The sequence below is a fragment of the Capricornis sumatraensis genome, chromosome 11 (genome assembly GCF_032405125.1).
Source record: "Capricornis sumatraensis isolate serow.1 chromosome 11, serow.2, whole genome shotgun sequence".
In the NCBI taxonomy this organism is placed as follows: Eukaryota; Metazoa; Chordata; class Mammalia; order Artiodactyla; family Bovidae; genus Capricornis; species Capricornis sumatraensis.
Genome location: NC_091079.1, coordinates 83189208 through 83201364, shown reverse-complemented (window position 1 = coordinate 83201364; position 12157 = coordinate 83189208). Strand labels below are relative to the sequence as shown.

Genomic DNA, 12157 nt, shown 5'->3' with positions numbered 1-12157 from the left:
TGATGAAAGTGAAAGAGGAGAGTGAAAAAGCTGGCTTAAAACTCAACATTCAGAAAACTAAGATCATGGCATCCAGTCACCATCACTTCATGGCAAATAGGTGGGGAAACAGTGAGAGACTTTATTTTGGGGGTCTCCAAAATCACTGCAGATAGTGACTGCAGCCATGAAATAAAAAGACGCTTGCTCCTTGGAAGAAAAGCTATGACCAACCTAGACAGCATATTAAAAAGCAGAGACATTACTTTGCCAACAAAGGTCTGTCTAGTCAAAGCTATGGTTTTTCCAGTCGTCATGTATGGATGTTTGAGAGCTGGACTATAAAGAAAGCTGAGTACTGAGAAGGCTGAGCGCTGAAGAATTGATGATTTTGAACTGTGGTGTTGGAGAAGACTCCTGAGAGTCCCTTGGACTGCAAGGAGATCCAACCAGTCCATCCTGAAGGAGATCAGCCCTGGGATTTCTTTGGAAGGAATGATGCTAAAGCTGAAACTTCAGTACTTTGGCCACCTCATGCGAAGAGTTGACTCATTGGAAAAGACTCTGATGCTGGGAGGGATTGGGGGCAGGAGAAGAAGGGGACGACAGAGGATGAGATGGCTGGATGGCATCACTGACTTGATGGACGTGAATCTGAGTGAACTCCGGGAGTTGGTGATGGACAGGGAGGCCTGGCGTGCTGCGATTCATGGGGTCGCAAAGAGTCAGACACGACTGAGCGACTGAACTGAGACTGATGTTTTGCATATAATGTCCTAGGTATCAGGGCTCACATCTGTTTTAGTAATTTGGAACACAGCATGATGTTAAGCAACACTCTGTAAATAAGTGGAACCACAGGAGACTGGGCTTATTAAAAGTGTATCATATAAAAGTGGTCAAATTCATAGACACAAAGTAGAATGGTGGTTACCAGGGGATGCAAGAGGGGTTGATGAATGGTTATATAGTTTCAAACTTGCAAGGTAAAATACTTCTGAAGATCTGTTACACAACAATACAAATATACTTATATTACTACTGCAATGTACACTTGAAAATGGTTAAGATGATAAATTTTGTCATGCGCTTTTTGTTATTGTTGTTCAGTCCTTCAATTCTGTCCAACTCTTTGTGACGCCATGGACTGCAGCATGCTAGGGTTCCCTGTCCTTCACCAATTCTCAGAGCTTGCTCAAACTCATGTCCCTTGAGTCAGTGATGCCATCCAACCATCTCATCCTCTGTCATCCCCTTCTCCTCCTACCCTCAGTCTTTCCCAGCATCAGGGAGTCAGCTCTTTGCATCAGGTGGCCAAAGTATTGGAGTTTCAGTTTCAACATCAGTCCTTCCAATGAATACCCAGGACTGATTTCCTTTCGGATGGACTGGCTGGATCTCCTTGCAGTCCAAAGGACCCTCAAGAGTCTTCTCCAACACCACAGTTCAAAAGGATAAATTCTTCAGTGCTCAGCTTTCTTTATGGTCCAACTCTCACATCCATACATGACTACTGGAAAAACCATAGCTTTGACTAGATGGATTTTTGTTAGCAAAGTATTGCCATTATGCTCTGCTTATTAATGCACTGTCTAGGTTTGTCTAGGTTTGTCACAGCTTTTCTTCCAAGGAGCAAGCGTCTTTTAATTTCATGGCTGCAGTCACCATCTGAAGTGATTTTAGAGCCCCAAAAATAAAGTCTGTCACTGTCTCCATTTTTTCCCCATGAACCAGATGCCATGATCTTTGTTTTTTGAATGTTGAGTTTTAAGCCAGCTTTTCACTCTCCTCTTTCACTTTTATCAAGAGCCTCTTTAGTTCCTCTTTTACTGCCATTAGAGTGGTATCATGTGCATATCTGAGGTTACTGATATTTCTCCCGGCAATCTTGATTCTAGCTTGTGCTTCATCCAGCATGGCATTTCACATGATGTACTCTGCCGATAAGTTAAATAAGCAGGGTGACAATATACAGCCTTGATGTACTCCTTTCCCAATTTGGAACCAGTCTGTTGTTCCATGTCTGGTTCTAATTCTTGTTTCTTGACTTGCATACAGATTTCTCAGGAGGCAGGTAAGGTGGTCTTGTGTTCCCATCTCTTTAAGAATTTTCCACAGTTTGTTGTGATCCACACAGTCAAAGGTTTTCACATAGTCAATAAAGCAGAAGTAGATGTTTTTCTGGAACTCTCTTGCTTTTTCCATGATCCAATGGATGTTGCAATTTGATCTCTGGTTCCTCTGCCTTTTCTAAGTCCAGCTTGAACATCTGGAAGTTCTCGGTTCACATACTGTTGAAGCCTTGCTTGGAGAATTTTAAGTATTACTTTGCTAACGTGTGAGATGAGTGCAATTGTGCGGTGGTATGAACATTCTTTGGCATTGCCTTTCTTTGGGATTGGAATGAAAACTGACCTTTTCCAGTCCTGTGGCCACTGCTGAGTTTTCCAAATTTGCTGGCATATTGAGTGCAGCACTTTCACAGCATCCTCTTTCAGGATTTGAAATAGCTCAGCTGAAATTCTATCACTTCCACTAGCTTTGTTCATAGTAATGCTTCCTAAGGCCCAACTGACTTCACACTCCAGGATGTCTGGCTCTAGGTGAGTGATCACACCATCATAGTTAATCTGGGTCATGAAGATCTTTTTTGTGTAGTTCTTCTGTGCATTCTTGCCACCTCTTCTTAATCTCATCTGCTTCTGTTAGGTCCATACCGTTTCTGTCCTTTATTGTGCATAACTTCACGTGAAATGTTCCCTTGGTATCTCTAATTTTCTTGAGGAGATCTCTAGTCTTTCCCATTCTATTGTTTTCCTCTATTTCTTTGCATCTCTATTTCACTTAGGAAGTCTTTCTTATCTCTCCTTGCTATTCTTTGGAACTCCACATTTAAATGGGTATATCTTTCCTTTTCTCCTTTGCCTTCCACTTCTCTTTTCTCAGCTCTTTGTAAGCCCTCCTCAGACAATCATTTTGCCTTTTTGCATTTCTTTTTCTTGGGGATGGTTTTGGTCACAGTCTCCTGTACAATGTTAAGAACCTCTGTACACAATTCTTCAGGCACTCTGTCTATGCGATCTAAACCCTTGAATCTATTTGTCACTTCTACGGTACAATCCTAAGGGATTTGATTTAGGTCATACTTAATGGCACACTGGTTTTCCCTATGTTCTTCAATTTAAGTCTGAATTTGGCAATAAGGAGTTCATGATCTGAGTCAGTCAGCTCCCAGTCTTGTTTTTGCTGACTGTATAGAGCTTCTACATCTAAATCAATCTGATTTTGGTATTGACCATCTGGTGATGTCCATGTGTAGAGTTGTTTCTTTTGTGGCTGGAAGAGGGTGTTTGCTATGACCAGTGCATTCTCTTGGTAAAACTTTGTTAGCCTTTGCCCTGCTTCTTTTTGTATTTCAAGGTCAAACTTGCCTGTTACTCCAGGTATCTCTTGACTTTCTATTTTTGTATTCCAGTCCCCTATGATGAAAAGGACATCTTTCTGTGGGGTTTTTTTTTTTTTTTTTTTTTGGTGTTAGTTCTAGAAAGTCTTGTAGGTCTTCATAGAACCATTCAACTTCAGCTTCTTTGGCATTAGTTGTAGAGGCATAGAGTTGGATTACTGTGATTACTGAATGGTTTGCCTTGGAAATGAACAGAGATCATTCTGTCATTTTGAGATTGCACCCAAGTACTGCATTTTGGACTCTTTTGTTGACTATGAGAGCTACTCCATTTCTTTTAAGGGATTCTTGCCCATAGTAGTAGCTATAAAGGTCATCTGAATTAAATTCACCCATTCCAAGTCCATTTTAGTTCGCTGATTCCTAGAATGTCGACGTTCACCCTTGCCATCTCCTGTTTGACCACTTCCAATTTGCCTTGATTCACGGACCTAACATTCCAGGTTTCTATGCAATATTGCTCTTTACAGCACCAGACTTTACTTTCACCACCAGACACATCCACAACTGGGCATTGTTTCCACTTTGACTCAGCCTCTTCACTCCTTCTGGAACTATTTCTCCACTCTTCTCCAGTAGCATATCTGGTCACCTTCCAACCTGGGGAATTCATCTTTCAGTGTCATATCTTTTTGCCTTCTTATATTGTTCATGAGGTTCTCAAGACAAGAATGCTGAAGTGGTTTGCTATTGCCTTCTGCAGTGGAGCACGTTTTGTCAGAACTCTCCACCACGATCCATCTGTTTGGGTGGCCCTACACGGCATGGCTCATAGATTCTTTGAGTTAGACAAGGCTGTGATCCATGTGCTTTTACCACTATAAAAAGCTTTCTAAATATAAAAAAAAATTTTAAGTGTATTATACCTAAAATTAAAGGATGGCCCAAGTTAGTATTTTTGAGCTTTCTGGCTTGGGAGAAAGCTAGAAAAGTAGACTGAAAGAAAAAAAAAAATCTTTTCTTTTGATAGAAAAAAAATACTGTCAAAAGGGCACAGTAGAACTGGGGGCGGGTAAAGGAGCTGTTCCATATCATGACTGAGATGGTAGATACACAATGTATATATTTGTCAAAAATTTCAGAACAAAAAGGCGAATTTTACTTTGTATAAAAGATGTTTTAACTTTTAAAATAGGAAAAATATAGAAAATAGAATCAAGTTCCATTGCTTACACTGTTTTCTGCCAAGGAGAAACAGAATGAGATCAAAATGAATTACCCAACTAGAAAACACTGATGGTAACCTGTGTGGTGATGGCACTCAGAAAGCCAAGTATGCTCACTACACTAGTCTCTAAGATTTGTATTAACCTGGTGACTGAGTCACAAAGTCACAGGGGCTAACAAGGAAGCTCGGTTGATCAGTTAAGTGACACACAAAAAGGCCCTGGGGGCAAAGAGGTCAGAAAAGTGTCTACATAATGGCTAAGAAACCATTAGTTCACTATAATGACACTAACTCAAGGTGTGGACCACAGGCCAGCAGGAAGAGCATCACCTGGGAGCAAGCTTGTTAGACATGCAAATCCCTGGGCCCCACCCCAGACCTACTGAATCTTGATCTTTAGGAGGAGCCCTGAAGAACAAGTTCTAACAAGTTCTTCAGGTGACTCACTGAAGCTTGAGAAGCACTAACTTGTAGTGGTGCTTTGCAGCAAATCACCTAGGAATCTCATTAAAATATAGGTTCTAAAATGTGACTCTAGGGACTTCCCTGGTGAGCCAGTGGTTAAAAATCCACCTTCCAATGCAGGGGACACGGGTTAGCTCCCTTGTCAGGGAACTGAGATACCGCATGCCACACGATGAGGCCAAAAATAATAATGTTCAGGCAGGATGAGAACCTCAATTTTAAGCCAAACTCCAGATTTTAGAGAGTGACTCTCACCTGGTCTGGTGATGGACAGGGAATCCTGGTGTGCTGCAGCCCACGGGGTTGGAAAGAATTGGACACGGCTTAGCGACTGAACTGAATTGAATGTACTCAGCCTGTATCAATTAAATCTGACTCTCTGAAGGTGGGACCCAGGCATCAGTATGTCTAAAAGCTCTCTGTGATTCTAGAATGCATACAGGGTTAAGGAACTACCAACAGAAAAACTGTAAGGTATTTGCAGCTCTAAAGCACTACTTGTAGAAGTAGAATTTGAAAAGTCACATTATACATCTTCCTGACTTTTAAAAATAAGATATCTTAATCACAAAGTAATCATTTTTGAAGGGGTCGTGTGTGACTATGGTCAATAACACAACATTCTGTGACACCTTTAAAGGCTAGAAAGATTAATAAGGCTCTTTACTTCTGAAATGTATGTCTTAGCTACGTTTATTACCTCTCTGTGCCAAAGCACATAGGGTTATTTACTTCTCCGTAAATTTGGTTTTCTTCTCTTTGTGGACTTTTCCTATTTTTTGTCCTATCTTATTTTTCCCTATTGTGAAAATAATGCTCACCATTTCTAATTTTGCCGTTGCTATTTTTCACTCGTTTGTTCAGTTTATACTTATTAAGCGCCAGGCACTATTCCAGGCACTGAGAGAAAGCAGTTAACAAAGAAAAGTCCCTTATATTCTGGTAGGAGGTGAAAGACAATAAACATAAATCAGCGTGGTCTTAAGTATGATGAGGCAAAATAAGGCAGAGCAGAGAGCTTGGATAGTAATCTGTGCTGGCCTGCACAGCGTGCTTACAAGGAAGAATCAAGGGCAGCCTCTCTGACTAAGTGATACCAGGGCAGACACCGAGGTGTATGAGGGGCGACCACACACGTATCTGGAGGAAGAGTGCTCCAGTTGAAGGGATAGAGCAAGTGCAACACTCTCAGGTGTCTGTTTGGTGTGTTCCAGGAACAGCATGGAGTGGTGTAAGCTAGAGAAGAATGCTAGGAAATAAGGCCAGGAAGCTAGCAGGGCCATGGACAGCTGCATAAAGACTCTAGCCTGTATTCTGACTGAAAGAGGAGGCCACTAGGGAGTTTTGAGCAAGTAAGCGACATGATCGTGCATGTTCAAAAATCACATTGGCAGACTGGTGAGGAACGAACCATAGATTTTCTTATTTCCTAATTGCTGCAGCATGTACATGAACAAAAACCAGAAAAAAAAATTAAAAGCTTATGATAAAACTTCAGGGCAAGTGTACAAAACCCAAGCATCGACAAGTTTTAGTACAAACTTAAGAGATCAAAGTATTGCTGGACAACCTACCTGCATCTCAGATAACTGTGGAATGCAAGATTTGGGTCTTAACGGCAAGAGGGTTGCTATTTGTGGGAAAGGGTCAACATCCTTCCTTGGTTGCTCTTGACGAAGGTGCCAGAATTTCAGTTCAGCACTAGCATGTTTTGTTGAGGAGGTATGAGTAACACAGAATCTTGGTGCCCTAGTTACAGGAAAAGAAAATTTAAGATTAATCTAGGCAATAAGCCTCAAAAATCAGAACATGTAATATGTGTTCACAATGATCAGTCTTGCCACATCCCTTTTCTAATAATTTCTTCTTTTCCTGCTCCCTATCCTCTCCCTGCAATGTTATGTGTGTGTACGTGTGTGTTATCTATCATATCTATCCATCTATCTATGTATCTCTCAAAAGAAAAGTGGGCAAAGAAGATACACAGGGAACTTATGAAAGCTGAAATCCAAATGGCCACTAAATATTGAAAAGTTATCAACATCAACGATAATCAGGGAAATGCAAATTAAAAACACCAAACACCAATGACATACCAAATACACAGCCAAAAATTTAAGAATCTCACACTATCAAATGTTATCATGAATTTGTAATAATAAGTACTCTCATATTCTATTGGTGTGAGTGCAGTTGGTACAACTATTTTGGAAAAGGGGATATGCATACAGCATTGCTTGTAATTGTAAAAAGAGAAAATGACACAAATTTTTTTTAACAATAAATAATCTATGGTATGTTGATGCAGTGGAATACTGTATACAACAGTGAAAATTGATAAAACTCTCAATACAGTTACAGTTAAATCAGTTATGTCTGACTCTTTGTGATGCCATGGACTACAGCCCACCAGGCTCCTCTGTCCAAGGAATTTTCTAGGCAAGAATACTGGAGTGGGTAGCCATTTCCTTCTCCAGGGGATCTTCCTGACCCAGGGACCAAATCTAGGTCTCCCACACTGCAGGCAGATTCTTTACAGTCTGAGCCAGAGCCACAAGGGAAGCCCGTAATGTTGACAGAAGACACAAAAGAAGGCAGGCAACACGATTCCATTTTTATAAAGCTGTAGAGCAGGAAGATAAAAACACATGTTTAGGGATTTATTTGCATACATGGTTGGTAAAACTGCAATGACAAGTAAGGTGGTAACCACAAGTCCAGAAAGTGGCTACCTCCAAGTGGATGGAAGATGGGGTAACCAGCAAGGCACTTTCAGGGGTCTTCACAATGCTTTATTTCCCAACCAACATGGTGGGAAATACATGAGTATTTGTTTATACTTAGGTTTTTAATTTTAAAGAATACACAGGATTTAGCTAGATCAAGGAAAAAGGTAAGAAAGGATTCTGGGAAAATGGCAATGTCAGCAATATTGTTTTTCTACATCTCTGAATCCCTTCATAAAATCAGACAGCATGACTAGATAGCAAAACCAAAAACTCATGGACAACGTTTAGAATAACACATGTTAATGTGACGAGGTATCCCCCAACCCCAATATACAGGCAGTGGGTACAAAAGATCAGCCACAAGACCTGCATGACATTGGTGTGTGGGCCACAAGAGGAAGGAAGTGCCTGATGATGGCCCTGAGAATGGAGGGGCACCAAAAGAGCCAGAAGGCACAGGCGGCCTGTTTGAGGTTAGCAGTTGAGATGAAAGGGCTTCTGCTCTCTCCAGCCTGAGCTGAGTGCACACACATGTCCATCACATTTCTACTTACCAACAATGAACAACTGGAAAGTCAAAATAATAAAATGGATGAACTACAATAGGTGCAACAATTTGGATGCATATATGCTTCAGTGGCAGTGTGCTGACCAACAGAAGTCAGGCTCAAAAAGTTAATCCTGTATAATTACATGGCACTCTAAAAAAAGACAAAAATACAGCGACAAACAACAGATCAGTGGTTGCCAGGGGTGAAGAGAGGAGGAAGAGTCTGATGACAAAAGGGCTCTGAGAGTCTCCTAAAGTGATGTTTGCACGCCGACTGTCATGTGCATCTATACAGTTTGCTTTACTGTATGTTAATGTAAAATATAGAAAAGAAGAGGAAAAACAGCCTTTTCAATAAATGAATCTGGATATCCATAAGAAAAAAATAAAACAAAACTGAACCTTGACCTAAACCTCACACCCTATATAAAAATTAACTCAAAATAGGCTATGGATCTAAATTAAAACATAGAACGGTAAGATTTTTAAAGAACAGCACAGGAGAAAATCTTCCAAATATAGCACTGGGCAAAGAGTTCTCAGGCTTGACACCATAGGCATCATCCATGAAAGTGAAAGTGTTAGTCCCTCAGTCACGTCCAACTCTTTGTGACCCCATGGGCTGTAGGCCGCCAGGCTCCTCTGTCCATAGAATTCTCTAGAGAAGAATGCTGGAGTGGGCAGCCATGCCCTGGCTTCCCTAGTGGCTCACACAGTAAAGAACCTGCCTGAAATGCAGGAGACCCAGGTCTGATCCCTGGGTTGGGAAGATCCCCTGGAGAAGGGAATGGCAACCCATGCCAGTATTCTTGCCTGGAGAATTCCACAGACAGAGGAACCTGTCAGGCTATGGTCTATGGGTCATAAACAGTCATTCAGACAGGACTGAGCCACTAACACTATAAAAATTAAAAACAGATTATATGACCCACTAATCTCATTCCTGGACTTTAATTCCAGAGAAAGAAAGATTTATGTTCATGCAGAAATCTGTACATGAATGTTCACAGCAGCTTTATTAGTAACATCAAAAGACTGAAAACAATCCTAATGTCCCTCAATGGGAGACTGAATGTGTAACATCCACACAACAGAATACTACTCAGTAATGAAGAATAAAACAACTTGGATGCATCTCAAAGGAATTATCTTGAATGAAAAAATAATCCCCAAAGATTACATATTACATTATTTCACTTATATAACAGATGAGCAGTTTTCCAGTAATTATGAGAAAGGGGGAAGGTAAGAGGCAGACATGGTTATAAGAGAGCAATACAAAGGGAAGCATGTGGTAATACAAATGCTCTGTATCTTGACTGTAATGGTAAGTGCATGTGACAAAACTATATACAGAGAAATAAATTATGAGAAACTGGCAAAATATGAAAAAAGATTGTTGAGCTTTATCAAAGTCAATTCTATCACTGCAGTATTGCACTACAGTTAAGCAAGATGTTACCACCGGGGCGGGGCTGGCAGGGAACTGGGTAACAGGTATACAGAATCTTTGTGTAATTCCTTACAACTTCATATGAATCTATCATTCTCTCAAAACAAAAAAGTTAAAATAAGAAAAGGAAAGCTTCTACTATATTTTTTGTAATGCTTTTTAAGCTGGGCGGTGTGTATATAGGTGCATATTATAATTTATACCTTTCTGCCCTTCTTAAATATTTAAGAACAGAAATTTATACAGAGAAAAACAACATTCTCCCTCTATATGGGAAAATACAAAGTATACAAGTAATCTGAAATACCTAGATGGGAGATAATCGAGAGACAGAGGCAAGGGGCAAATGATGATGACCTTATTTGTTAACTTAAGGAATTTGAACCTCACACTGAAAGCTTGGGGGTAACTAGTGAAAGCCTTAAAGCAGGGAAGTGACATCATCAGATTGATCACGGCCACAGCGGACAGCTCCCTGATCCTCAGATAGCATACATTTCCTTCACGAGGCCCATGCTCTTCTCCATGCTTCTCGAGTCCCTCGAGTCCCAGGTGAAATACTACCTCTTCTCCGTGTCCTGCGCATCCACTACACTTGCTTTTAGTACACTCATTTCACACGTAGGTTCCTCCTACTAGACTAGGACCACTAGACTTGACTATGTTTTACCCTTGTACCCTTAGCACAGCACTTGGCTCACAGGAAGTGTTCATGGAATGTTTACTGAGATGATAAATCTAACTTGAGCTATTGTACATGTATGCACATGCACACACACACACACACACACACACATCAATTTGAAGAGATACTGAGCATAAGAGGTCAAGTGTAGGAGGATACATTCACAAAGTTAACATGGAGTTAAAACCCATCTTGTAACAGAGAAATATCAATAACCTCAGATATGCAGATGACACCCCCCTTATGGCAGAAAGTGAAGAAGAGCTAAAGAGCCTCTTGATGAAAGTGAAAGAGGAGAATGAAAAAGTTGGCTTACAACTCAACATTCAGAAAACTAAGATCATGGCATCTGGTCACCATTACTTCATGGCAAATAGATGGGGAAACAGTGAGAGACTTTATTTTTGGGGTTCCAAAATCACTGCAGATGGTGACTGCAGCCATGAAATTAAAAGACGCTTGCTCCTTGGAAGAAAAGCTATGACCAACCTAGACAGCATATTCAAAAGCAGAGATATTACTTCGTCAACAAAGGTCCGTCTAGTCAAGGCTATAGTTTTTCCAGTGGTCATGTATGGATATGAGAGTTGGACTATTAAGAAAGCTGAGCACCCGAGAATTGATGCTTTTGAAATATAGTGTTGGAGAAGACTTTTTAGAGTCCCTTAGACTGCAAGCAGATCCAACCAGTCCATCCTAAAGGAAATCATTCCTGAATATTCATTGGAAGGACTGATGCTGAAGCTGAAACTCCAAGACTTTGGCCACCTGATGCAAAGAACCAACTCATTGGAAAAGACCCTGATGCTGGCAAAGATTGAGGGCAGGAGAAGGGGACAACAGAGGATTATATGGTTGTATGGCATCACCGACTGGATGGACATGAGTTTAAGTACGCTCTGGGAATTGGTGATGGACAGGGAAGCCTGGCGTGCTGCAGTTCATGAGGTTGCAAAGAGTCAACACGACTGAGCAACTGAACTGAACTGCAAGTCCCTCAAACACCAACATTATCTAAAGGATAGGTACTTTAAAGAAGGCCGAAGATAATATAATAATCTTGTCATTTAAAATTCCCATAAGTCATACATCCTTAAGACAAAAAGTATAACCTGTAACTAGCTTAATGAAAGTGAAAGCAAATAACTTTGATTCTCATTATTTTTCTTACCAATAAAGAAGTAAAGGTTTTACAACCTCAGTCTGAATTTTTTTTAAGTGTTCTTCATTCCACTGAGATCCATCTAGTAGTTTAAATTTTGATAAGACTTCTGCAGAAAGGTAGTAATCTCCACTGCTCACTAAAAAGCATTTTTTCATCTTCTCAATATGTCTGAAATAAAACACATACACAAATGGGCACACACTTACATGGTGACACAATATTCAACTAGCCAAATATTTTCACTTCCAAAATGTTTCAAGCAACTAATGAACTATCTTAGAACCAAAAGTGGGGTCACAAAGAGGAGGACCACGACTGAGCAACTGAACAAAGAACCAAAAGTGAGTTACAGGAGTACCAGTGTGAAGATAAACATAGATCCCACAGGTATGGGGATGGGAAGGATAGTCTTGGTGAGCTGAAGAGTGGCCTTCCTAAGATGTCCACACCCTCATCTCCAGAACCTAAGAATGCGATCTTACATGACAGAAGGGACTCTG

General features: G+C 40.6%; 1 protein-coding gene across 1 annotated transcript in view; it reads right to left on the bottom strand.

Moving 5' to 3' along the window:
• The window catches only part of RGS22 (regulator of G protein signaling 22), a 137585-nt gene that overhangs the window by 76644 nt on the left and 48784 nt on the right, over positions 1-12157 (bottom strand). Inside the window, exons 9-10 of the mRNA XM_068983437.1 lie at positions 11664-11825; positions 6650-6824 (exon numbers count right to left, since the gene is read on the bottom strand). Of these exons, the coding sequence (XP_068839538.1) occupies positions 6650-6824; positions 11664-11825 (337 nt within the window). The remainder of the gene's footprint in view (positions 1-6649; positions 6825-11663; positions 11826-12157) is intronic.